Below are 26,211 nucleotides of genomic sequence, written 5' to 3'. Positions count from 1 at the left end.
TCTAAATATATTCATATATATTTTACAAATAGATAATTAATTATTAATATTTTATTTTATTTGTTTTCTGATGGCTTTATTGATTTTTAAAAATAAAATTATAGGAAATAAAATATTATAAATTGTAAATTATAATACATAATAAATCACAATCGAAGAAGTAGAGTTACAAGCCAGTTGTGTATTACAATAAATGCCAAGACACAAAAAAGTAAATTCCCTTTTTTTATTATATCATTTTTTATCCCACCCGTTCCAAACAACGGCAATTAGCCGATATTTGATTAAACCATAAAAGGCTGAAAAGCCAACCGAACCCGGAATGGGATTTATTGCAGACGAGTTACCAAACAGGCCAGACAAGAACTCGCGAGAGTTGTGCGGCAGCGCCCCCGCCTTGCTCGCTCTAATTAGAGTCCAAAACAGTGAAGGTGCGTGACAGTGTTACTGCAGACTCTCGTAGCTCAGTCATGTCAACAGCAAAGAGCACGGAGATTGGGGAACACTACTCTCTTATTCATCCCGTGATTCGTCTCCAAGAAATCGTGACGTTATGTTCCAAAGTAAGGCTCCTCATTGCAACCTTCATGATTTTACATGTTCCTGTCTGATTCCCACGAAATGATGGATGGTTCAGCGAAAATCAAAATCTTCAATCGTATATCATATTCTTATTTGATAAATTAAGGCAGGAAACTCTATACGGCCGGTGCCTGAGACTGAAGGTCGCGAAGAGATTTTGTAAACTGATGTTGATAAAACTATTGCATACATCTTTGCTTTGTTTAGCTCTGTGTTTTTCTGCTTTTTATTTTGTTCTGGTTATTGAGGATCGATGTTAAATATACTCATTTTTTTCTGTATAGTAATTTTTCTTGCCAGCCTTATCAACCAGCTGCGTTGTCGCTTAGTTTGGCGGTCAAGATTAATTTAGGTTATGTAGAATGGTTCAAAAGCTCTCAGTTAGTATGTTTATATATTTTTCTTATTCTACTGCTAATAGAACTAAGAATAGCCCTCAATGGTAGCACAATATATACATGCATAGAAGCCCAGCATGCATATGAAGAAAGTTATAACGTAGGATAAGAAGATAATACTTACTTTTGAAGTCTATGCTATTAACTAATATCATCGGTAAATTTTGTAGTCAGTTGAAGGAGGAGATCTTCAAAAATCAGAGAGCTTATTGTCTGAACTTGTTAGCTTTCTTGATTCAATATCAGATGATGCTACATCTCACCCTGACAATGAAGAGTTACAGAATGTTGCACTTGAAGTTCTGTCGGAATTTAATAGATTATTGTCTTCTTCTTCACTGGACCAGGTTTCTTATGTTTTATTAATTTTATCATCTTTTTCTAATTTCTCTTTTGTTTATTTTTTTTATGTGATTTTGTTGATTTCCTTCTGCTGGTGCAGACCGTTATAGACACATTTTCGTTTGAGTTGCCAAAAGCGGTTTCAAAATTTGCGGGCCTCTCAAGTAGATTTTTGGAGATTGTTGATCAAATTATTGAATGTTTTGTGGCAACATGTAGTCCACGCGACATGCTTTCAATTCTCTGCGAGGTATGTGCGTTTGTATCTAGTTTAATTGATGAACATAGAAATATGGAATGTTGCATATGATTATATCTTATTTGCTTCTTTTCCTGGAGAATTTAGCTTCTTAACATTTTTGGTTAGTGGCATTCTAGGAGCTTGCTCAACTGGTAACATCCCTTGGAATTTGTTTGTGTTTTTAATTCATTATTGCACTGAATCTTTTGTTAGCATATTACGGATATTAGGGATATTAGTACTGGGCATCAAGCACAATTGATATGTAAAATAATTAAGATTGAAATTGCATCTGCCATTTCTTATCCTTGTAATCCTACCTAAGTCAATTGGAAAATTGTTTGTCACCTAAAATTTATTTTATGAAGATCTAGAATAGTTCCATTATAGTGAGTGAATTACATATATATTCAATTTTCCGGGTGTGCTAATCACAAAATATCTGAAATTACATAAGACAGTTCTTCAGCTTGTTGTTTGTTATTTACTTACGTGTTTTAGAATATGAAGTTCATCTCTTGTACTGAAATGGAGACCTCAGTGATTTTCCATTTCTCAAGAGAAAAGGTTTATTCCACAAAGCAGAGGAATGCACATCTCCTGCATTTTAATGCACTTATGACATGGCGGGCCATTCTTGAATAATTAGAGATTGACGGTAGATATCAGGAGGATGACTTATCATTCATGAAAGATAAAAGTAATAAAACACCGTCTCATGAAGCAAATTGAGTTTTACTTTATTTGTTTTGAGCTCCTGCTTTTTTATATAAATAAGAAAAAGAAGGCCTTCATCTGCAGCTTCTGTTTCATTTTCGCAATATTTCATGGATTTTTAATATAATACTAGTGCAAGAAGCATGAATATTTAGTTGGTCCTGTGCCATCCATATGCATTTAGCAGCTTCTCATAATCAGAGGGTGGTATTAGTTAGAAAATAATTACTTAACTCTTTAAATATTGATTTATCAGGCATTAGATTGCCAAGGGAAGATGGTCAATGGTCCAAGCTATTCTTCTCCTCTTCTACGTGGACTGTCAAGAGGTAATCATATATGAACGAAAGATTAACTAGGTTCTTGTTTATAAAATTTTATTGCTGTCTGGAGGAATCTGCAGATTTAACTTAAGATGTCACCGAAAGTGTCATGATATTTTGATATATTCAAGGAAGAGGCTGCAGTCTTTTTGCTGGTTTAGTGTTTGAATATCACTCTTCTCATAATAAAATTGAAACCTTTGTATCTTGTCACTTTTCTTGTCCTTCTGGTTCTGAGTATTGATTGTTTGAGCTAGAAGTATCTGGCATTTTAAGCACATTTCTTTCACTAAATCAAAACACCCTCTATTATTGTTAAGACTGAATATTCAAGTCTATCTGCTCATGGATTTCAGATGGATACTAAAATTTATCCTGTTGCGGAATGAAATTTGTTGATGATTCTATTCTGTTTCCAGTTTTCCTTTCCACCCAGAGGCGTCACTTTGAGCAAATAAAAGTCGCTATTCCTGTTATCATCAAGGTTCTAAAGGACACGTTGTCAGAGTCAGAGGGGGAACTTGAGGACTTCTTTGATAGACCTATAACCATTGCTGAGTCCATCCATGGAGTTTGTATAAAACTGGTATGTTACATTTTGATAATCCCAAAGATTGTTCTTAAAATCTCAAGATATTATTTGCTATATTCTCAGTCTTTTTTATATGTTAGGAAGGCAGAGGAAATGAAAGATTGTGTTCGCTACTTGGTCTATATGTTCTGCAAATACTGGTAGGTGCTCTTCTTCCTTTGTGAAGGTTTTTGGTGGTTATTTTGCCTGAAGTTTCCAGATAATATATGTGTTTGCGCGTATTGTCTTATGATGCGCCCTGGATGTGCAGGTTTTTCTTTCACTCAGCATCAAATATGAACTTGCTGGCTACATTCCTTTAGTTGAACGATTGGCACGTTTCCTTCCATACTGTGGCTTATCATACCTTGGTTTAATAACTGGGAGTGATGTTGAGGCAATTACTAACATTGTTGCTGAAGGTCAGTTTTCAGAAATGACTAGATTATACCCATTCCCTGTTGTTCCAGAGAAATATATAACTTAATACTCATCTTCAGTTTTTCTCTCACTCTTAACAAATATATTCTCATTGATTACAGGATGCACAGACAATGAATATTATTATATGAATTGTTTGTTTGATGTCAAACTTGGTGCATCTCTTGCAGGTTTGTGTTAACCAATGATATATTGTTTTTTTAACCTTCCACAGGGGAATTGATTGTCCTATATTTTTCTTTCTCCTAAGCTTATATTGTTTTCCTGTTTCTTTTGTGATAGTAATTTGGGGAAAAGTCTCTGATGAGATTCCTCAGGCTGCTCAGGCTGATTTGACTGTCGTTGAGGGTGAACTTCAAACTAATCAGATAAAAAGGTGGGAAGCAGTTGGCATGTTGAAGCAAATTCTATCTTCTGCCAATCTGCCATGGGAACTGAGGACACATGCCATTGACTTTTTGCTGTGCATAACAAGTGGAAATATCTTGCTAAAGTGCAGCAATGAAATAATTGACTGTTCAATTTATACACCTAGTCTGTTCGCTGCCTTGCAGGTAGTATCTTTCTAGCTGGTACTATAAAGAATTTAGCTTCTCTTTCTGTTTCTCACTGTCAGGATCAGCATTTTTAGGCTATTACGGTAGTCATCATTTATGCACCAGATACAGCTGTAAGGAAGAAAGCATTTGATGCATTAAAAAGGGTATGAACATTATACACTTTACCGTAAGAAAAACATATATATATATATATTCTTTTTATATATTTCAGTTTTTAGCCAGTTTTAACATGAAAATTCAATTTTATGTTCTGTACTACTCTTTTCTTGCTTCTGTGATTTCTTTTAATACATGAAACAATATGATTAGCTAGAAATTAATTTATCAATGTGAATCAACCCTGCCAAAACAGATTCTTGCTGATATTCCAACTCTTCAGAGGTTTGATGTTTTAAAAGCTTTGGTTAGAAATTGCGAGTCCTCCTCCATGGTAAACATATTTATTTCAATTTTAATTATTTGAAAGCTTCAATGTTCATTAAAATTTTGAATTGGACATCTATGATTTGAAATAATTTTACAACATTAAACAGATTGCAATTCTTCTAGACCTGGTTCGAAATGAAATGCATAATGGAAGTTCACAAAGAGCTTTAGTGCAAAAAGATGAGAACCCAGAAACCAGAAATTGTGCGTGCACCAGTATGCATGTTCTTGAATTGGTGGTGTCAGTTTTAAGACCTTCCAAGGGAGGACCTCCTTCCCTTCCAGAGGAGGGAGATGCGGTATTAGCTTCAATCAATTTTTCATACTTATTTTGGCTTCCTATGACTGTTTTACTTCGCAGCACTGCGTTTAGTTATTTTCATATGGATTTGCCCATCTGCTTTTTAGATTTTATTTTGGATCCAATGCATTTTAGATTTACATTTTTGAATGTTATGACAGTACGGACTATAAATGCATTCAGACCCAAAAGACATGCGTGGTCCAAGAAAAAAAAATGAATTCCTCTATTATGTTTGAGATAAGCAGAATGCTGGATATTCGTGATTTCTAGAAGAACATGCATATTATGTTCAAGTATTGTAACATTTGGCATATCGATCTAAATCTCTTCTTTGTGAGAAAGCTACCAATGTCATCCTTTGTGTTAAATTTTGTCTCCTTTTGCATCCTGGACCTGGAATTAACATCTGGGATGCGATTGATCTAATTTTCTTCTGACATAATTTTCCCGATTATCCTCATATAAGAGTGCATTTTCTTTTAATCCCTCTTTGGATACAAAACAAATATATTTGAAATATTCAATGTTGCTCTTGATCTTTGCAGGTTCTATCAGCTCTCAATCTGTATAGATTTGCATTGCTAACAGAGTCAAAAGGTGAGACACGACCTATAAAGCTAAGGAGTTAAAGGTGTTATCTGTACTGTATTTTCTTGGGTATGCTTGCCAGTTGCTTTGTGTTAGTGTATATCTTTATAAGATTTTTTTTTTTTTGCTCCGTCTCAGTAGTTGTTCTGTTCTCTATATCTGTGCATATGAGCACCTGCAATATATTCCTTGTGTTGTCTATTGAGTTAATTTTAAGTTCCCTTTGCTTTAGATGGGTTGAGAACTGTCTGATGTTCTCTTAGACAGCTGGACTTTTATTTTTGGTGGTTGAAAGACTATTTGAAATGCTATGATATTTTATTAACTTGAATCCTTAATGTTTGGGATGTAGTTTATGAAGCTGATCATTTTGAGTTGTTAATTCATCATTTCTTGGCTTTACTCAAGCAGTTGAGTTAAATTAGCATTTAGTGAGATTGCTCATTCATTGAACAATTTTCTAACCAACATCTAGAATGTAGATTGGATAAAAAAGGAAAATTGCTGTAAGTCTGATCTTTTTGGTGCTATTTGTATCTTCTATTGATTCGAAAACAAACCAGGGGAAATCAATTGCACAGGAATGTTGTCCAAGCACAATTTACAGAAGGCCTACAATGAATGGCTTCTACCTCTTCGAACCTTAGTGACTGGCATTGCAGCAGAAAACAAGACTGAGTATGATCAAATAGCGATCGAGACGGTATGTGCTCTAAACCCAATTGAATTAGTTTTATATCGATGTATCGAGCTTGTTGAAGAAAGGTTGAAAAATTTAACCTAAACAATCCCATATCTCTTAAACTATTAATGTAAACAATCCAACTTTTTCTTAGTGATGAAATAATTCCTTTTCAGTTTCATTTTTGTAATTCTCTTTCTTACAATCTTAATCTGTTTTTACCCAAAGCAGATGCCGGATCATATGTTAATATTCTTCAATTTTTAGAAAATTTGTATCGAAAATGTCTGATAGAAAAACTTTCTTCAGTCACACAGACGCACAATACACACACACACACATCACTGTTTGCCTTGAAACATGGAGATGGAGTCGATGATACCTGGATTTGCAGATAAGGCCCAGAATTGATGGCTGATGGTTTTCCACTTCCTCTACGTCTTGTCATCATGAAAAAACATGCTAAACAAATTAAATAGTTTAGTTGGAGTCCCAAGTTCCAAGACGTAAACTTTTTTTTTGTTTGATTCGGCTAAATTATAATCCTGCCGACATCTAGTATGTGCTGAAGAAACTCAAAATGTTGATTCTGAATACCACTTTGTGACACCCCTAAACGGTTTTTATTATAGGATTATATACTATTCATTCTTCCATCCCAAACAAGATATTTATAATTCTCTAACCAAATCACACATACTTGTTAGTTTAAAATGCATTCAATTATCATAAAATGAATAACTCTATAATTAAAGAAACTATTCAATTATCACACTACATATAGGAGTTCCAACACTATTCCAATACTGTAAGTGTACTATTATGTCTCGTTGTGATTGATAACATCTTGCTACTCTGAAGCTCGGTGCTCTGTTGCTAAGCTCCCCATTTCTGGTTCCCATATCAAAGTATTCGAAATGAGAGTAATGAATATGCATAACCTAATAAAATGAAATTTGAAACTAAAACTAATGAATGGCAATTAAATGACCTCCCTCCTTACTATCATTTTCCTTATTTCTATCATTTGATTTTCCTCTCTTATAACTATTAAAAAACAATATTATTCCCTCCTAATCCCACCTAACTCCTTACCATTAGCTCCTCGTTCTCCCAACCACATAATGGACCTGCACTCAGCCCCTTTTATTTTAGCCAGAGCATCTTACCAACTCGACACCATTCCGGTAGTTCCTATACCACACCTATACACCCTCTCAATAAATAACGGTCCACTAAAACCACACATGCACACCCTTGCTGCCTATCGAGGCTCCGCCCCCAACAACAAACACAATTCTCATATCGACCGTTACATGGCCCTGTGCACTACCGCACCACAACGTCAAATACACACCACTATTCCCGCAACAATGACCGCTAAATAGCCCCACCAAACTCCACCAATGTCGGCCAAACTACCTCCCATACACCTGACCAGGGGAGTGCCACATCGACCACTGAGTGGCCATAAATACAACATGCCACTACTCATCATATCGGCACATTCATATCTGCAAGCATCGACCAAAGGCCTTACACACACACAACTCACACACATGCACACACAGCTTGCCACTACATTCCACACCATTATACCAGAATACACAAACACCGACCAAGAGGCCTCCCACACCTAAATACCTATGCATACACACACCACAGAGTGTCCAATGTCCCCACTGTATCACGTAAACCCCACTCCATCTACAGCTTCACACATATGACCCACGAGCCACCATCCCTGTACAGCAGAAGGTGTCACCCTTAGCAAGTAGCCCCCCACACACACAACTGAACCTACACTCACCACCAATCACTCGCCGCCTATACTTATACCTATATAACAATGCATCCCACTCTCAGAGTTATCTCACCCCTCGGTTACACACAACTGATCATCCACATGCTCCGTTCCCATCGTCACGTCACTTCCCGTTCACTCCTCTCCCTCACACAACCGACTGCCCACAGGTACACACCTCCCTACAGCTTACTCCCTCTCCTTTCTTAAACCTTGACTACTCTTGCACTTCCTCAGCTAATATCGCGCCTCGACTTCCATCTCCTTGACGAGAAGCACCGCCATTACTCCCTCTCTTTTCTCTGTTTTCCCTTTTTTTTCTTTTTTCTCCTTCCCCCCCCCCCCCGACGCCCCTTTTTATACTTATCCCAACTCCACATGACAACTGTTGATTTCGCGCATCTCATCCTAACCGTTCATCTCACCCTCCCTCACAGATCTAGACTATTACAACTTTCTCTCCCGATTTTAGTAATTTTTTTTTTAATTACAAGAAAAAACATGCAGTTTGAGTATTTGATAAGATACCTTTATACTATTAGAATAGATAGATAAAATAAACAAGATTTTTCAAATGAGTTTGAGTAATTAACGTATTTATATCTATTAGAAATTAAAGTAAAACAAGTTAAATTCCCTTAACAAGAGTGTTTATATATGTTTAACTCGTGAAATATGTGAAAAATGAAATGATAGTGGAAGTCTATGATCTACTAACATATTGTATTCACTTGATACGTAATTATAAACCTGTGTATATTCAATGGAATCTATACACATAATATATAAGATATTATGGCATTTAAATTTAATAACAGTTCCTTTACAATATAAATTTTTGTATTATGGTATATAAATAGTGTTATTATCAAAAGAATTGTATATGAGTCAGAAGTGACAACTTTTACATTTTGTGCTAAAACGTCTTCAAATATATACTTTCTGTTGGTCCACCCTTTAGAAGCAAAATGAACCTTGATCTTCTGCTTTTTTTATTGAGAAAAAGAAAATTGTTTTTAAGTCTTGGTTGTTTTGTCTCAAGTGATGGGTCCTTCCTTTCTTCGTTATAACGTTATTCTATATACAAAGCAACAGAGTAATCATCTGTTCTTTGCAATGGCATCATTAGAAATTTGAATTTTTCCTACCAACACTAGTTTTTTTAAAAAAATAAAAAAAAAAAGTTTATTATCCTTTCTGGCCAATCAAACTTAACTTGAGAAATTACCATTCTGACCAAAAGAATTAAGACAATTAATTCAGGGAAACAGTTTGTCCGTCTTTTGGGTAATGTTTTCTTCAGGACTCTCAATGGAGGCTAAACCCCTCAAAAAGATAACCATGGGAATTTGCCTGCTTGTACTTTTCGATCTTTTCATTAGTATGGATTCCAAGTTCAACCAAACGCTGAGTTCCTGCTCGCTTCAAAATAACTTAGTTACCTTTTTTTAAAAAAAAAAAAATACAACTAAGAAATTTTGTGATTTAATTTTTGCTATAGCAGAAATTCTCATCATTTTCTATGGAATTGTTAGGTTAAGTTTGAAATCAAATTTTAGTTTTATATAATAGAAATACGAAAAAAAAAAAACACAAACAAATGGATATAGAAATTTGAATAGAAATAACATATTAATTTTAAGTCAGCTTCATATTTAATTCCGACTAGATGTTTTTTTTAATTTCTCATCCAACAAATGGGAATACACTCTATCAATATGGAATTAAGTATATCAATTTAATTATCTATTATATATTGATCATGACAAAATAGAACCAAATGCAATGTTATTATTGTAGAAACCAAAACCTCTAAAGCATGAATAGGTAAAGGCTTTAAAGCTGCAAAACTAAAATTTAAACAATTTTGATTTGAAGATTATACTTTAAATATTAATAATTTTTTTAAATCACAAAATATTAAATTGGTATATATATATATATATATATATATATATGTATATACTAAAACTTGATCTGCCATCTTGACAAAAAACGCCAACAATTAATATGTCGCCTTCAATGAGAAATTATTTCATGTGAAATGGTTCATCCAAAGTTCTCGTTGGACCACGTTAAATTTTGTTAGACAACATTAAATAGTGTTAGATTCCATTAAATTTGTCAGAATATTAGTAATAATTTTCCTGACAAAAATCTGAGACACCACAGTAAATGTTAATTTAAATGATTCCGATTAAGGAATTTTTATCTCCCTACAAGTAGCAGTCAGGTTACTTCAAATAAAAGGTGATAATAACTATAAAAATAAAAATAAAAAATAAAAAGTACCGTTGGAAACCCGTATGAACTACACCTCCTTTAAAATCCTACGGCAGACCAAATATTCTTTAGTGAGATAATTAGGGAGAATAATCGAAAATACAAAATTTGGAATGTAATAACCCAGTTAGATTTATTTATTCTTTCTAGAATCGTTTGTTGGAATTATGCCAGAGTAAAACGATATTTACGAAATTACCACACCCCCAAACAAGGAGCTTCTGCCCGGCTATACAAATAGAACATAACCTTTTTGCCTACTACATCTTCAACTAAAAATTGATCAACCAGACTCTCTCTATACACACACACGTGTAATTACATAAGAACAAAAACCGAACTCTATCCAGGATTCCTCTTGGCGGAATTCACATTTTTTTTAACCCCCGGGTAAAACAGGGTGATGGAATAGTTATAAAATTTTAGTTTTATAAAAGATTTTAACAGAGTTCAAACAACTTGAACTGGTTACCCCTACAAAGAATGAGAACAAACTTTTTTATTTCTGCAGTAAATTCCGAAAACAAGAAGTAATGAGGGCTTACCCCAAAGAATTTCGGAGGAACAGTAGGAACCTGCAAAATGACAAGAATCTCTATAATCTACCAGCCAGGATCTCTACACTACCCTCAAATCCTTCTTCATTACCTTCAATTCCTCTTTTGCCATTTTTTAAGGAAGAAGCAGATATCGAAGTCGTATTACCCGAGACTTCAATCAAGTCCGAAAATTATACATCCTTCTGCAAACACCTCCTTCTTTCCCAATGTACATGGTGTTAGCAGTAGTCATTTTTCTGGTAAGCATCTACCAATCTTATGAAGGTTATATAGCCACATGCTTATGAGTTTAGGAGATGAAGAATGACCTCCTTCTCTAGCTTGTCCCATATAAAGTTTCAATGGCGGAATCATCTTCACAAGGCATCATGTTTAGATCAGGGAGCAAGAAAAGACCTTCCTCCTCAGCAGGCACATGCTTGTGTGTCTCACAAGAATCTGATTGTTGATGATCATCAACCAAAGCATATCTTGATAGGGTTGTAGGAACTTGGTCAGCAGAAGAGGCTAGTCTCTGCTGGGATTGTTCAGATATCTCTTTCTCAGACTCGTCAGAAGTCGAACACAAGTTCTTTGCACACTGCAAGTTCAAATCAATCTGCAAAGCAGAATATTAATTTGAATTTATTTCATAAAGACTGCTTATCCAGAAATTTATGAGTACGTGTTTGAATATTTATCATAACAAATTTGCTCACCTTCATCTTTTTCAAATTCTCATTTCTGGCACTCTGTTCCTTATAAGTAGCACGCAATGTTGCTATTTCCTGTTTGGAGAATACATAATACAGTAAGATAAGAGTAACAATTAAAAATTAGAAAAAACAAACAAACAAACAAACAAAATTAGCGAAAGAAAACCAAGAACGTGCCTTTTTCAAGTTCACCCTCTCCTTCAACAAAAGACTCTCTTCCTCTTTAAGTTCAGCAAATGTCTGGAGAAGTCATCAATCAAGTATGAATATTAACTGAGACTGAAGTCCATAGAAATGCAGGACACACAGTGACTTCATAATTCAAAATAAAAGAATCCATATCCAGAGACCCATCAAGCTATTTCTTATGATCTAGAAGAAAACCATCCAAAAAACAGAGATGGATTTAGGGATTAGGCTTCTAATATCTGCATTTCAATGATGAGTTTCTGTAATAATTCCCTTAAAATTTACCTTTTTCCTCCTCAATCTTCTGTTAGAGCTGCTTGTGGTTTCATTTATGGGAGAAACCTGCATAAACCATCATGCCGAAATTAGGCGACATATGAATGAAATTGGGAAGCAAAAAGTATGGCGTAATAAAAAAATCAAACACAAGGCAGCCGGATCCCGCATATCATGCCTTACAGACACTCTGGATCAAATTGGCAAGCATGGATTAACACTAACAATTTTGAGTTTGACCAACAAAGACCCATTTTCTTGCATCACAAAATGAGCACCCATTATACAAAATGAACTAAAAATAACGAAACCCTAGTTCAATTCCACCATTATGACCCATAGAAATAACAAGATACAGAGTACAGACCTACCTATGAGTTCATGACACAGGTGACATTACATTATATACCCTTATCTTCTCATCCAAACACACCCCGTAATAATCTCTGATTGCCTCAGCTCCATCCGCTCATATCTTCCATCTTGGGCTTCATCCCATGACGAAGGTGGTTTGGCCATCAGTATTTAACTCACCAGGTGTACGTTTCCACACCAGAGAACGTCAACGCTCACATCATAATCCGAAGCAGAGCCGAGAAGGAGAGAGAAACAGAGACAAATTCGTGTGAGACCAAGCCGCCCTTTTTATTAACCCTGCTGACCCAGTAGACACACGCCACATCACAAGAGCCACGTGGCGGCACGTGACAAAAGTTGGGAAAGCTCACGTGACTTGCTCACATGAGTAGGGAGCCTCCTTTGACATGGCCGGCAGATATTGGGGCACTTGCCTTAAACCCTTTTCCTCCCAAGTCTCCATTCACATCCTCCTCTAACATAATTAAATACAAGACGAGAAAAAAATTGTCAAACCATCAGCTTCACCGAGCGATCTATTGACTAAACATGAACGCTTGGACATAGGAGTAGGCAGTGAAAATTGTTACGAGTAATAGTATTTGAAGAGCTCCGGTGCCCGGAAAACGACGTCGCTTAGGGAGAAGAATGCTGAGAACAAGATTTAGATAAACACGAGAAACGGATGCCAATACGAATACCAAGCGATAAATGATGGGCCATCAAACACACATATACAACGCAACAAACCAAAACGCAAGACCCATGGCTACTAAACGCAAACAAGAACCCCTATCTCTGGGTCCCACCCGGTACTGACAACGACACACCCACTTTGCTTTATGACCAAAATGCCCTCGCGGGGGAGCACAAAGGGAGAGAGATTTGACCGCGGAGGGTGGGGCTTTTTTTGTCACGACGAAAACAAAAAAGGCTAGGATCCTGCACGAGAAGGTTCCTTGTTCTTACGGTGGGGTAAGTAAAACTTGTAAAATAGCCAATTGATGGGCGCTTAAACTCAGTTCAGAAGAACCTAAACGAGCAGGCGAGTTGCCGAGTTGTGTAGGTGAATCGGCCGATGGAGGGGCGAACTCAGGATTTACAAGCGACTCGGAAAGAGGCGAGAAGAAAACGTGAGAAGCCCACTCCACCATCAAGCTTGAACCCCACGTGACATGAAAAATCCTCAACCACGCAGGGGCATTTTCGTCCAACTAATCAAGAATCTACCCACATATACATATATAGACATAGATATATATAAAAATAATAAATACTGTATGACACTTTCTCTCTAAGATAACTAATACCTGGCCGACGACTATTTGCCGATCAGCACAAGCGAGATCAACTCCAACCTACTCAGGAATTAGGTGACAGAAATTGTGTATGGACAGATTTGCCCTTGACAACTGCTTCCGGTGACATTTTCATTTGAAAATAAAAACGAGACGAAGATTAAGAAGAAGGTGAGTCGTGACTCGTGACTCGGCGAAGGGTGATCGAGAAACGGGAAAATCGCTTAACGAGGCACGAATAATCCAGAGAAAACAAGGAGATTAAAGAAGGGCAAAATGGTCAAGAGCAAAACCCATGGGAAACGGACTCTAGAAGACAAGAATGTCTCATCGATGGACACACACAAAAACGCCAGCGCCGCTCCTCATACAAACCCTCTCTCGACTCCAGACGCACACTACTCGAAGGGCATTTCCGTCAAACAACAAACACACCATTAACACACAACAGAGATCAGCTCGCCAAGAAGAAAGCAGGAGAGTTCCAGATGGAGAGAAGGAGAGAGAGAGAGAGAGAGAGAGACAAAAAAACCTTGGATCTGGTGCCGACGACTGGAAAACGTGAAGTTTGGCGGCTGGCCTCCTCGAAACCGTCAACGGTGGCAGAAGGCGAAGCAGAGCCAGCGCGACCGCCACCGCTCCAGGATAGCGGAGTTGTAGGACTGCCTCTGGTGGCGGAATCGGCTTCTTTCTTGTGAGAAACGGCGTCGCATCTAAGGGACCGCGACCGCGGCTGACGGATTCCCCACCTGAGTGACGCCACCGAGGACTTAGCGACCCCCACCGACGGCGCTGCCTGCGCCTGCTTGAGCCGCACCAGAAGCTCCACCACCACGCTGTCGTCCATCATCGCGGCCCTCACCCAATCGTCCTTGACCATCGTCACCATGGCCAACACCCAGACAATCCACCTCCGCAGAGGAAAAAGACAACACAGGTCCGGAAACCTAGAAACGGGGAAGAAGAAAAGAAAGGAAAAGATATGATGATAGACAGTGATTATAGTATTGAGGGTAGACGACGGAGTAGTGAAGAAAGAGAGAGAGAATGGGAGAATGAGAAAAGGGTGAGAGGGTGGCGAAGAATGAGAGAAAAGTTAAAAATGAAAAGGAATGTAGGAGCGAGATGAGGGAGTTATATATATGACGCTTGTCTTTATTTTCTTTCCAATTTTATTCTTTTATTTTGGTAAATTAATGGGTTTGTTTTCAAATTTAAAATTAAAATTAAAATTAGAATTTAAAGTTATTGGGTTTTTTTTTATTTTTATATGTGGTGGGGTGGAGTAGATTCCAGTGATTCATTCAGCCAGTAGTCTCCTTCTTGTTGTTAGGAAGAGACTGCCTGATGTGTATGGGTCTAACATTTTTATATAATAAATGCTGAATGTATTTTTCAAATTTTATAAATTTAAATTTAAATATATAATATTTTTGTTAAATTATATAATTTATTGCCCTTAAAGGCTTATTATTATTTATATCAAATTACAATGCAAACAAATATTTTTCAATAACTAAAATACAAATTATTACTCCACATCTTTTTCTAAACAATATTGATTATATTTAAAATTATTAATAAATTTTTGTATTTGTATTAATTTATTATATCATATCAAAATTTTGTTGTGTTTAATATTAAATTATTTTTTATTATATTTAAGATTTTACAGCATGTATACATTTGACAACAAATAAAATAATACATAAAAATAATTTAGTAGTCAATAATTTAGTGATTAAAATCATTCATTATATCCTATTCGAATATTATGAATTTAATTTTTATTTAAAACATAAAATTTATCATTTTTTTACACATATTATAAATTGAATATGATTAAATTATAATATTTAATTTATTAAAATTAATAATTTATCGTAATAATATATTAATAGAGTTATAGTGATCAAATTAAGATAAATCTCATCTAACTATTAAGTTTTTAAATAAAACGAATATTCTATTATGAATTAGTAGAGTTGTAACATCTAAGTACAAATAAATTTTAACGAACTTATTACGTTCATATATAATATGAACACTCCGTTGTAGTTTAATTATTTTAGTTATGATAGTCACTATATATTAAAACTTTTAAATTAAAATTTTATTATTAAAATAAAAATAATTTTAATTAATGTATATATATATATATATATGAGTTTTAAAAATGATACAAACATCGTAGTACATTAAATCATATAAATTTTATCTTCTCACCCTATTTATTTATGCTGATAAATTAAGTAGTTCTCTGTATTATTTTAAATATTTAAATTAGTTTCAATATATATATATATATATTTACTTATAATGATTATAGTTTGAAAAAGTTTGTATTTTGATATATAATTATTAGTGTACACTAACACCATTGTTAAAAGTGTCCAAGTTGAATGCTAACTCTTCTTAATTTTTCGATCATATGTAACAATGTCTTTCCCTCATCATCTGCAAGCTTAAAAATATAGGAAAGGGAGCTTAAGAAATGGGATAACCAAAAGATGGAGTTCGCATGACCAGAAGAAACAAAATCTCCCACTCCACAAATAATTATGTTATCAACTTTTAAAAACGAAAAATAAAATGGAAAAAAAAAAAAAAAGAGCAAAACAAAATCTGTCTCGAAGAAAGTTGCAGATGAGGAGGGGAAGAGAGGAAGGAGACGACGAAGAGGTCGGCCGTTTGGAGGACAGAATTTATCCTGTCAACACCAGCTAAGCTCTCGATCAAGCAAGTGTCAGCCTATAGCGTCCACTAGAGCAACAAGAACCGTGGCCTTGTCAATGCTGCGGATGGATCTCGACAATGATGTGTTGGCGAGCACCACCGTGCCGAAGCAAGAGAAGACGGCGAGGTAATGGCGTCGCCACCGATTTGAAGCGAGTTTGAAGGCTGGCGCGGCGCAGCGGTGGTGTAAGAAGAAGAGAAATTATTGTTTTTTTTTTTTAATTTTCTAAATGTTTTTATTATATTAAAAATTAAAATAGTTTTTTAATTACCAGATGTGACACGTGGTAGTTGTGAGAAATATTCATCCAATTAAAGATAAGTAGGAGTCCAATTTAATGTTATCTAGCACTTTTATGACTAAATTTAAAAGGGTAAAAAATATAATATTATGACTAATTATTCAATTTTAAAATAATTAATAAATTGAATTTATTTATTTATTTATTTTACTGGAAAGTAATAAATACAAATAAAAATTAGTACTCTTTTAACAATTTTGATTTGTTAAATGAGAGAGAGAGAGAGAGAGGTTATCGTTGTACTTTGCGGTTGTGTGTATGTTGCTTAAACTGATTACCGAACACCGACCCGTTTACTGATCTTTCCCAGTTTCACAGATTTATGACTCAAACTGAATTTCCACATCAATTCCTGCCACGTCATCATGTATGAGGGTATTAATGTACTTCACTTATTTTATATGTATAATTATAATTTATGTATATATATTGTCATTGAATTAATTAAATATACAATTAACTCTAATTTTTAAATAAAATATATATATATTTAATTATAACTCTCACACAAACAACTATTATGCGGACTAACCTAATCGTTATACCATAAAAGAATTAATTCGTAGACTGACAAAATATTACTCAAATGATTTAAAAATTATACCATGAATTTAATTATAGGAATTTTTAGGAAAATATTTATTTTAGATATTTCAATTAGCATTATATATAATATTTTGTTACAAAAAAAAAAAAAAATGTTATAATAATTTTAGACTAACCTTCTCCGCTCCTCTGCCCACGTATTCATGATTCGTAGTTTATTTTTACAATATCTTATTTAAAGTTTTGTATATATATATTTTTTTCAGTAGAGATATTATTATTATTATTTAAAAATTTAAGTAAATAATATTATATTTTGTAAATTTTCGAGCACAATTCATTTTTTTTTTAAATCCATTATAAAAATTACGTAAAAAAAAAAACAACAATATAGTATGTGAAAAATAACTGTTCTTTTATAATTTTAATTACTCATAAATAATTTACGTTTCAAAAGTTAAATATTAGGAAGAGTAATTTGAACAACCTGGCACGTGTGAAAGTCCATTCCAATCCGGCACAGAGAATGATTAGAAGCGGTGGCGTGGGTGACAAGTGTGCCTTTCGGCGAGAACACGTTTCAGATTCTCTTCCCTGTTTGGCCTGTGAAAATAAAAAATAAAAAGTAGAATCACATAATCCAAACAATTTAATTTTTTTTCCCATAATCAAATTATTCACTATTTATTGCGACTTTATTTAAATATTTTTCTCATCATTAACAAATTAATTCTCCATATTTTTTATAGTTAAAAGTAGCTCTGCATATGGTTACTTCTTTATTTATTAAAAATATATATATATATATATATAATGCTTAATAAGTTAAAATAAAAGAGTACAAGATACTCTTATGCAAAATAACAAAAGATTAGATTAGAGAAATCAGATCTTCATTGAATTAATTTAGAGATAAAATCATGATTACTATGTAAATATTTTAAATAAGAGAATTTCATTGTGCTATAAATTCCCATATGTTTTCAGTGTCTGAAAATATATATTCACATCTATTCGACCATAACATAAGAATCCTCATTATCTTAGATTTTATTAAAATCCTCGCCCAATCTCAAGCATATGATGGGTCGGCCCAATGAGCCTTTTCTCTTTAACCCGGCCCATCCATTTTCTCAACAGGAGGGACAATATTGTAAATTCATCACCCAATGCTCATACTGAATTCGTCTCTTCATTATGACTTAATTAAATATTCAATAAAATCAATTTTAATATTTCCAACCGTGAATCACAAGACAAACGAAAACGACACCGTTTTTTCAATTCCTCTGACCACGCTCGCCTAGTTAGACCTGCAAGAATCATCATCAATGGCGGAAATTGGTGGGGGGGAAGGGATAACGAGATTTCAGTTCTACTAAGAAAATATACTTTTTTTTTTTTTTTTATTTTTTTATTTCCATAATGTAAAACTACTACAACAGAAACATGATTACAGATTTGCACATCTTCTAAACCTACAACGATATAGCTAAGATATAAGATAGCATATTACAAATCTGACATACCCTTCCCACTTATCTACCATAACGAAGATGAAAATACCATAAACTGTAAAGCTTTACCTAAGAGAAAAAAAAGAAAAGAAAAACAAAGAAACAAGCCAAAGAAAGAAAACCTATACAAGCAAATGTCTATCAAACATCTAAAAACCTAAAAACCCACAAGTACCGCAAGCTTTGCTTAGTTGCAGAGCTCAGAAGTAAATTGAGTCAGCCAACTCGATCTTCCCGTTGAAAAAATAAGAGAAGAACGATGATTAGCGAACCCAAACAAGCGGAAAAAGACATAGATAAAACTTAAAACCCATCCATCACAGATCCAACTCTTAAGCAAGATCCAAACGCAAAATCCTTATCAAATTACTTGTAGCGTCGTCGTATCTGTTGCCACTGATCGTCTTCTTGCTGAAGAAGGCAGGAACTGGAAGAGAACTCGGTGGGGGAGAAGCAAAAAAGGCAGATCCCGCATAGTAGAGCGGGGAGACTGGGACCGACTCAGTTCGAGTCGAAACCAACTCAGGCTCCGTCTCAGGCTTCGGAGTTGGTGGTTCAGTGGAGGACAGACCCGGAACCTCTCGGGTCTCAATTTTCTTGGTCTCACTGACCGGATCCGGCACCGTTTTGTTGAGTTCTTCACCCCGTTTCAGGATCTTGACCTGACCCATGGCGAGGTTCTTGCTAGGGTTTCTCGGAGGCACCACCGCGCGTGCCGGAGGCGAGTTGTTCTGCGACCGGTTCAGACCCCGCTTCCCGCGGCTCGCATGGTTCCGGTTTAACCTGTTCGGGTTAGTGTTAGGGTTTCGGGGATGTTTCATATGAGGAGAAATCAGGTTCTGTTTGGAGAAAGGATCTCTCAAACAATCTTGGGGATTAAGAACGGCAACACCCATGATCGAAGCTAAAAAAACAAGATCGAAACAAAGAATAAGAGATCGAAGACGGATTTGAATATGGAGAAAGAGGTTTCCGAGGAGAGGGAAGGAGAGCGTTAAAGCTTTTTAGCTGGACAGGGAAGAGAGTCGGATCAAAGTTTCGAAGAGAGATGAAAAATTTACAGGCTGCACAGAGAGGAGAAAATAAAAGAAAAGAAGAAGAGAAGAAAATAAAATTATGTGATTTAGAACGAGTTGAATGGGCGGAGTAGGGATTTTATAGCGCTGCTTAAGAGTGTGAGAGACGGTTAATAACCACTCTCTTCCTAGTCCGTGCGGTACACGGTGTCCTCCTTTTTTTTTTTTTTTTTTAATTTGCATGACCAGATTTTGATATTTCTCTAATCTTCTTCTTGTAACTAATAACAAATATTTTGTTTTAGTTTAAATATTTTGTTTTATAATTTATCCTCATTAGCATTCAAATTTTAATCATACCCAACAATTAACAACTTTGTTCAAATCCTAATTTTAAAATAAATAAACATCTCCTCCTCTATATTTTACATATCAATAAATATATATTATTATTATTATTTTTAATTATCCAACTGGAACACGCTAGTAAACTATGGAGGTTATTGTTGGGTTTTAATATTAGCATACCAAATTATTAATTTTATTATATATATTTAAAAGTATATGGGTCATTAATATTAAACTTTAATGCATTTGTTAAAATATGAGTTTTTTTTTTGCACACGTAAAATAATTTAAAAGTAATAAATCTTAGCTAAATGTACATATATGTTAATTTAATTATTTAATTTTACTTTAAAAATTAATTTAAATTATTAATATACGTAATATAAATAATAACAAAATATTTTTTTTTTTTTTTTTGTATCATAATACCTATATACACGGATCCGCGTGTATGTATACATACATCCAATGTAAAATTTTGTTTTAGAGCTTATCCTAATTACGTCAAATAATTTTAGCATTCAAATTTTAGTTAAAATTATAACTTTTCACTCAACAATTAACAACTTCATTCAAATCAGATTAATAAATAAATAAATAAATATTCAACGCTACTTAACTATATTAAGATATAAAATATTTTTTTTGAAATTACCGAATTAAGACATGAGAGCAAGATACGAATTAGGGCACCACCATTATTTATTCTCTTTGTTCTCGTAATCTTTTAGCAAGTAACTCACTTTAATTTTTATGGATATATTATCATTTGTTCATTTAGTATATTTTATTACATTATGTAAATTAATGTAGGAATATTTTCTCATTAACTTTATATCTTTTTATATAAGTTCGAGTAATAAAAATATATCATAAAAATAATATAAAATTGATAAAACAATGAAAATTTAATATGAAAGTCAAATATATGCATGTTAATTTGATACGATAAATACTAATATGTTCGATGTTTTTCATAAATTAATATTTTTTATTGTGAAGTACAAAATTCTAAAATAAAATACAATATTTTTAATACATATGTGTGTGTGTGTGTGGATTTACGTATACGCACAAATACACACACACACACATACGTGTGAAAGAAGAGAATGTTAATTTACACAATCATATGAAGTTCAAATTTTAATAAAGACGATATAAAATTCATTGTTCATAAATTAAAAATGTTACTATTCAAATCATTTTAACATATTAATCAATTTTAGCTCGCAAGATTAATAAAAATAAAATTTATTTATAATTTTTAATTTTAATCTTATAATTACTAATCATAATTTCCGTTAATTATTACGTCATAAAGTAAATTACAGAAAAAGCTTGAGATTATTATTATTAGAAGATAATACTTAAGGTGTACTTCAAGAGACGGTTAGGCGCGTGGGAAGGTGGGGGATAGTCATTAATGGAAGGAGCCCACCAAAACCAAAAACTATGGTTTCTAAATTTGTTAAAAACTCCTAAAAAAATAAAAATAAAAATAAAAAAATGTCAATCTGACGTGGTTACAAGACCCAGGGGCATAATTATCCCCGCCTTACTTATCTCCCCCTGGTTTTTACTTTAATTACGGTAATGCCATTTACTTTCTCGCAAATGCCGCCTACCACCATCATCATTTCATCGACTTTTCCTTTTTTTTTTTTTTTTTTTTTTTTTTTTTTTTTTTCAAAACGACCCAGATACTTTAGCATATTTGAATTTTGACCACTATCTTTTTTCAAAATTAACTAAAAGAAAAAATTAAAATAATTATTAGTTGAATCGGTCTCCATCCTCATTCTTCAACAAATACATCTTTAAAAGTAAAAAACTATTTGACTATTCGCATTTATTTAATATTTAATATTTTTTCATTATTAGATTTCATATTTAGAAGTTTAAAAAAATAAATTTGACTAACTATTTAAATTAATTAGTTAAATTAGTGTTTATAGCATAAAATATGATTTAAAATAAAATAAATTGTAAATTTTTTAATAGGGGAAAAAAAGAAGGCTTGATTTTTTTACTTTGACCAGTAAATTTAGGCCACGTAGTAAATGAAAAAAGCTCCTTTTGATGGCGTAAGGAAAACAAAAAGCCAAAGTGAGGGGAACAGAGCACCACCAACACGTGAATTTCCTATCACGGGCAATTTAGTAATTTTACGGAAAAGGACATCATCAGTGGGGTCCACAAGTTTTAATAACAGCTGGAGCAACTCGAGAGGTATACGTGTCGGTCAGGGTAGCGCGGAATGTCGTTGCCGTCAAGAGAGACGGGGTAGGAAAGTCGGTCAACCTATTTCTTTGCATCGGGCGGTCAGCCCTTCGATTATTTATTTTATTTTTTAAAATATTATAATACAAATTATTTGAATTCGAATACGCTTGGAAGGATCTGGAATCTAGACGAACACGACGTCGTTTGATTTCTTCTAAGTTGGGCTTCAACCCAATTATCTAATTCTTTTAGGTCTAAATTCAATATGATTATTTTATTTATTTAAAAGCTTATAATCACATAAAATAAAATCAATAAAATTAAAATTTAGAATATGCAATCTACCTTCAAAACAAATCTGATTATTTTCCTTTTTTTTTTTATTAAAAAGTTTATAATCACATATAATTTATTTTCTTCCTCTGTAAATCTTATAGCCGCATGAAATACGTGTTTTAGAAGTTTAAATCTGAGGTTACATTTAAAATAAATTCATAAAAATTGTAGAAATATATTTAATTTAATTAGAAATTTTATTTACAGGAGGATTCCACATAACAAGCAAATGGGCCCTAATGGGGCATCATTTAATGGGCTTACTTGTCTTGTATTTCCTGAGTATGGTTTCAAATTCATACACATAATGCATTTGAATTTGAAATATACAGATAATAATTATTTATTATCCAATAATATTTAACATAATTGTAACGCTAATGTCTGGAAATTGTTAAAGAAAAGGAAGAGAAATTTATTTGATTACGACCTACTGATATATACACACCTATATATATATATGTATATATATATGCTACGAAGAGTTTTTTAAAAAATAAATAAAAATTTAATTTTTTAATGATTAAATTTCAATTTAATATGGTTAAAGTTTTCTAATTCAAAACCTTATATTTCTATACGAGTACAAAAAAGAAAAAAAAAAAAAGCCCCGCATATTTGTTAGGTGTAGTTTAATCAAATTAGAAGCGGTGAAACTAAAATTTACTTTTTTTTTTCTTCTAATAAGCATTTGTACCATAAAATACAGAATATTTAAAGAAAATAAAACAATGAATTATAATATTTAGATAAAACTTGCATGTATCTTATAATATGACCATGTGATTATCTGGTTTTATAATATATATATATATATATATGGTTTTATAAATGTTTTCCAAGCAAGCTTGCCTTTAATATGTATAAAACAAAAATAAGAATGTTCCTTTTTAATTATTTTCTAATAAACCAGAGTCCGCCTTGTACTCATCATGTACATACAGAATCTTCTTTTTTTTTTGGGGAAAAAAAGTTAAAAGAAGAAAAAAGACACTTTATTCCAACATACATGAAAAAAGAAAATAAAAAAGGACTGACTTCGGAAATTCTTTATGACAAAACAAAGAGACGTTGTGGTAGTTTTAACCACTAAAGTTTTCATTGAATTAAAGATTAACCTCATATAACTTTAATCTAAATTGAATGAAATTAGAAAAACCTATTTGTTTTTGTTTTCATTGAATTAAAGATTAAGCAATGATTAATGTTGTCAAAGAGTTGAATAATGAAAATAGATGGCGAGTGCCTAATTGAATTAATCGAGTTATGTGAGAACAAGGTTCAAGTCTACCAGTCTGTTAAAATGCCTCAGTTGCATACATCACTGCACTTCCACTTGACACCTATCGTAATGATAAACGGCTCGCCTTGCTGTGACATTCTATTGAATTATCAAAACTTCTGTCACTCCATCCCCGCAAGGGTAGAGAACTCGTTGTTGTATCGGCTGTGCTATCAGAGGCTTTAAGGAAGTCGGAATAGGAGAGCACTCATCTTGGAGTGAGCTTACTACTTAGATGCTTTCAGCAGTTATCCGCTCCGCACTTTGCTACCCAGCGTTTACCGTAAGCATAATAACTGGTACACTAGAGGTGTGTCCTTCCTGATCTTCTCGTACTAGGGAAAGGTCCTCTCAATGCTTTAATACCCACACCAGATATGGACCAAACTATCTCACGACGTTCTGAAGCCAGCTCACGTACTGCTTTAATGGGCAAACAATCCAACCCTTGGAACATACTAGAACCCCAGGTGGTGAATAGCTGTTATTAAGGTGTCAAACCTTCCCGTCGATGTGAGCTCATTTTCTATCCAGGTGCGGGTAGTCTGTATCTTCACAGACATGTTTATTTCATCGAGCCCTTATCCGAGATAGTGCCTAGATCATTACGCCATTTGTGTGGGTCGGAACTTACTCGACAAGATATTTCGCTACCTTAGGACCATTATAGTTACGACCACCGTTTATTAGAGCTTCGGTCACCGGCTCCCCTGTCATCAGGTCATTAACTTCCTTGACTTTTCGACATTGGGTAGGCGTCAGCCCCTATACATGGTCTTACGACTTTGCAGATACTTGTATTTTTGGTTAATAGTTATCCGGGCCAGGTCATTGTGACTCCCTTTATAAGGAGGCACCCCTTCTCTTAAAGTTATGAGACTTTTTTGTGGAGTTCCTTAAAGAGAGTTGTCTCACGCCCTTAGGTATTCTCTACCAACCTACTTGTGTCGATTTTGAGTACATGTGTCATTTTATTGAAGGTCTTTCGAGATATTCTTGAAAGTATAGCATGAGTTATTTCAGTGTCGTAGCGCCTAGTACTTGAACATTGGCTCTAGACATTTTCTCTATCCCTTCTTACCCTAAAAAATCAAGGACACCCTATGTCTTTAAACTGATAACCATCTTTCGGTTAATCTAGCCTCCTCTATCTCTTGAGAAGAATAATGGGTAGTACAAGAATATTCACTTGTTGTCTATTGACTACGCTTTTTAGCCTGATCTTAGGCCCTGACTCACCCTCTGTGGATGAACCTTGCAGAGGAACCCTTGGGTTTTCGAGGTATTGGATTCTCACAAATGTTTACGTTACTGAAGTCAACATTCTCGCTTCCGCTTCGTCCACCCCTGTTCGCACGGGTGCTTCCCCCCTAAGGTGGAATGCTCCCTTATCGATACATTTTTACATCCCACAACTTCAGCAGATCGCTTAGCCCCATTCATCTTCGGTGTAAAAGCGCTCGATCAGTGAGCTATTATGCACTCTTTTCAAGGGTGACTACTTCTAGGCAAACCTCCTGATTGTCTATACACCACTACCTCATTTATCATTGAGCGGTCATTTAAGGGTCTTAGCTGGTGATCCAGGTTGTTTTCCTCTCAATAATAAAACTTATCCCTCATTGTCTCACTGGTTGACCTTGACCCCTGTTATTTTGAGATCATATATATTATTTAGAGTTTGCCTCGATTTGGTATTGCTCTCACAGTCCACACCGAAACAGTGTTTTACCCCTAAATATCCAGACAACTATTGTGCCTTAATGTATTTTGGAGAGAACCAACTAGCTCTAGGTTCGAGTGAAATTTCACCGCTAACCATAACTCATCCACTGATTCTTCAATATCAATTGGTTCGGACCTCTATTTAGTTTCTCCCAAACTTCATCTTGATCATGGATAGATTTCCCAAGTTTGGGTCCATAAGCAGTGACAATTACCCTATGAAGACTCACTTTCGCTATGAATCCAGTGGGTTCCCTTAAATAAGTCACTGCCTATGAGTCGTCGGCTCATTCTTCAACAAGCACGTGCTCAGAGCCCTAGGCTCCTCCCATTACTTAGGAGTTTATAGTTTCATATTCTATTTCACTCTCCAATGGGAGTTCTTTTCACCATTCCCTCACAGTACTACTTTGCTATCGGTCACCCAGAAGTATTTAACCTTACAAGATGGTCCTTACTGATTCACATAAGATTCCACGTGCCTCATGCTACTTGGGTTAGAGCATAAGCTAGTGATGCTTTGGGCTACTGAACTCTCAC

At 34.3% G+C, this 26,211-nt stretch overlaps 3 protein-coding genes across 3 annotated transcripts; 1 reads left to right on the top strand and 2 right to left on the bottom strand.

Moving 5' to 3' along the window:
- Positions 1 to 295: 295 nt before the first annotated feature.
- ALF4 (aberrant root formation protein) lies at positions 296 to 6,356 on the top strand. The gene is made up of 14 exons (XM_088207998.1): positions 296 to 563; positions 1,151 to 1,327; positions 1,423 to 1,572; positions 2,537 to 2,609; positions 3,023 to 3,189; positions 3,276 to 3,335; positions 3,446 to 3,596; positions 3,717 to 3,785; positions 3,898 to 4,169; positions 4,247 to 4,318; positions 4,528 to 4,605; positions 4,709 to 4,900; positions 5,451 to 5,502; positions 6,057 to 6,356. The coding sequence occupies exons 1-14, from the start codon at positions 471 to 473 to the stop codon at positions 6,275 to 6,277; spliced, it is 1,827 nt and encodes a 608-aa protein (XP_088064124.1). The 5' UTR covers positions 296 to 470; the 3' UTR covers positions 6,278 to 6,356.
- A 4,387-nt stretch (positions 6,357 to 10,743) lies between these two features.
- LOC110809228 (uncharacterized) lies at positions 10,744 to 14,751 on the bottom strand. Its single transcript, XM_088207881.1, has 5 exons — positions 14,170 to 14,751; positions 11,992 to 12,048; positions 11,695 to 11,757; positions 11,521 to 11,589; positions 10,744 to 11,420 (listed from the first exon to the last, which is right to left on the bottom strand). Exons 1-5 carry the CDS (start codon positions 14,524 to 14,526, stop codon positions 11,139 to 11,141), a joined length of 828 nt encoding a protein of 275 aa, XP_088064007.1. The 5' UTR covers positions 14,527 to 14,751; the 3' UTR covers positions 10,744 to 11,138.
- A 3,843-nt stretch (positions 14,752 to 18,594) lies between these two features.
- LOC110809237 (serine/arginine repetitive matrix-like protein) lies at positions 18,595 to 19,878 on the bottom strand. Its single transcript, XM_022034999.2, has one exon. It carries the CDS (start codon positions 19,632 to 19,634, stop codon positions 19,071 to 19,073), a length of 564 nt encoding a protein of 187 aa, XP_021890691.2. The 5' UTR covers positions 19,635 to 19,878; the 3' UTR covers positions 18,595 to 19,070.
- Positions 19,879 to 26,211: the final 6,333 nt, after the last annotated feature.

Source organism: Carica papaya, chromosome 7 (assembly GCF_054855325.1).
Source record: "Carica papaya isolate Zhongbai chromosome 7, ASM5485532v1, whole genome shotgun sequence".
In the NCBI taxonomy this organism is placed as follows: domain Eukaryota; kingdom Viridiplantae; phylum Streptophyta; class Magnoliopsida; order Brassicales; family Caricaceae; genus Carica; species Carica papaya.
Note: the sequence above shows the minus strand (reverse complement) of the source record. Positions and strands in the feature narration are given on the sequence as shown.

Bases quoted from the DNA above. Each gene is read 5' to 3' on its own strand.
- ALF4 (XM_088207998.1), top strand. From the start codon at position 471: ATGTCAACAGCAAAGAGCACGGAGATTGGGGAACACTACTCTCTTATT. The intron at 3,597-3,716 runs GTCAGTTTTCAG...CATTGATTACAG, and splicing joins TACTAACATTGTTGCTGAAG to GATGCACAGACAATGAATAT. The intron at 3,786-3,897 runs GTTTGTGTTAAC...CTTTTGTGATAG, and splicing joins ACTTGGTGCATCTCTTGCAG to TAATTTGGGGAAAAGTCTCT.
- LOC110809228 (XM_088207881.1), bottom strand. From the start codon at position 14,526: ATGGTGACGATGGTCAAGGACGATTGGGTGAGGGCCGCGATGATGGAC. The intron at 12,049-14,169 runs GTTTTTTTGTCT...TGGTTTATGCAG, and splicing joins TCGTCGGCACCAGATCCAAG to GTTTCTCCCATAAATGAAAC. The intron at 11,421-11,520 runs GTGAGCAAATTT...TCTGCTTTGCAG, and splicing joins AGAATTTGAAAAAGATGAAG to ATTGATTTGAACTTGCAGTG.
- LOC110809237 (XM_022034999.2), bottom strand. From the start codon at position 19,634: ATGGGTGTTGCCGTTCTTAATCCCCAAGATTGTTTGAGAGATCCTTTC.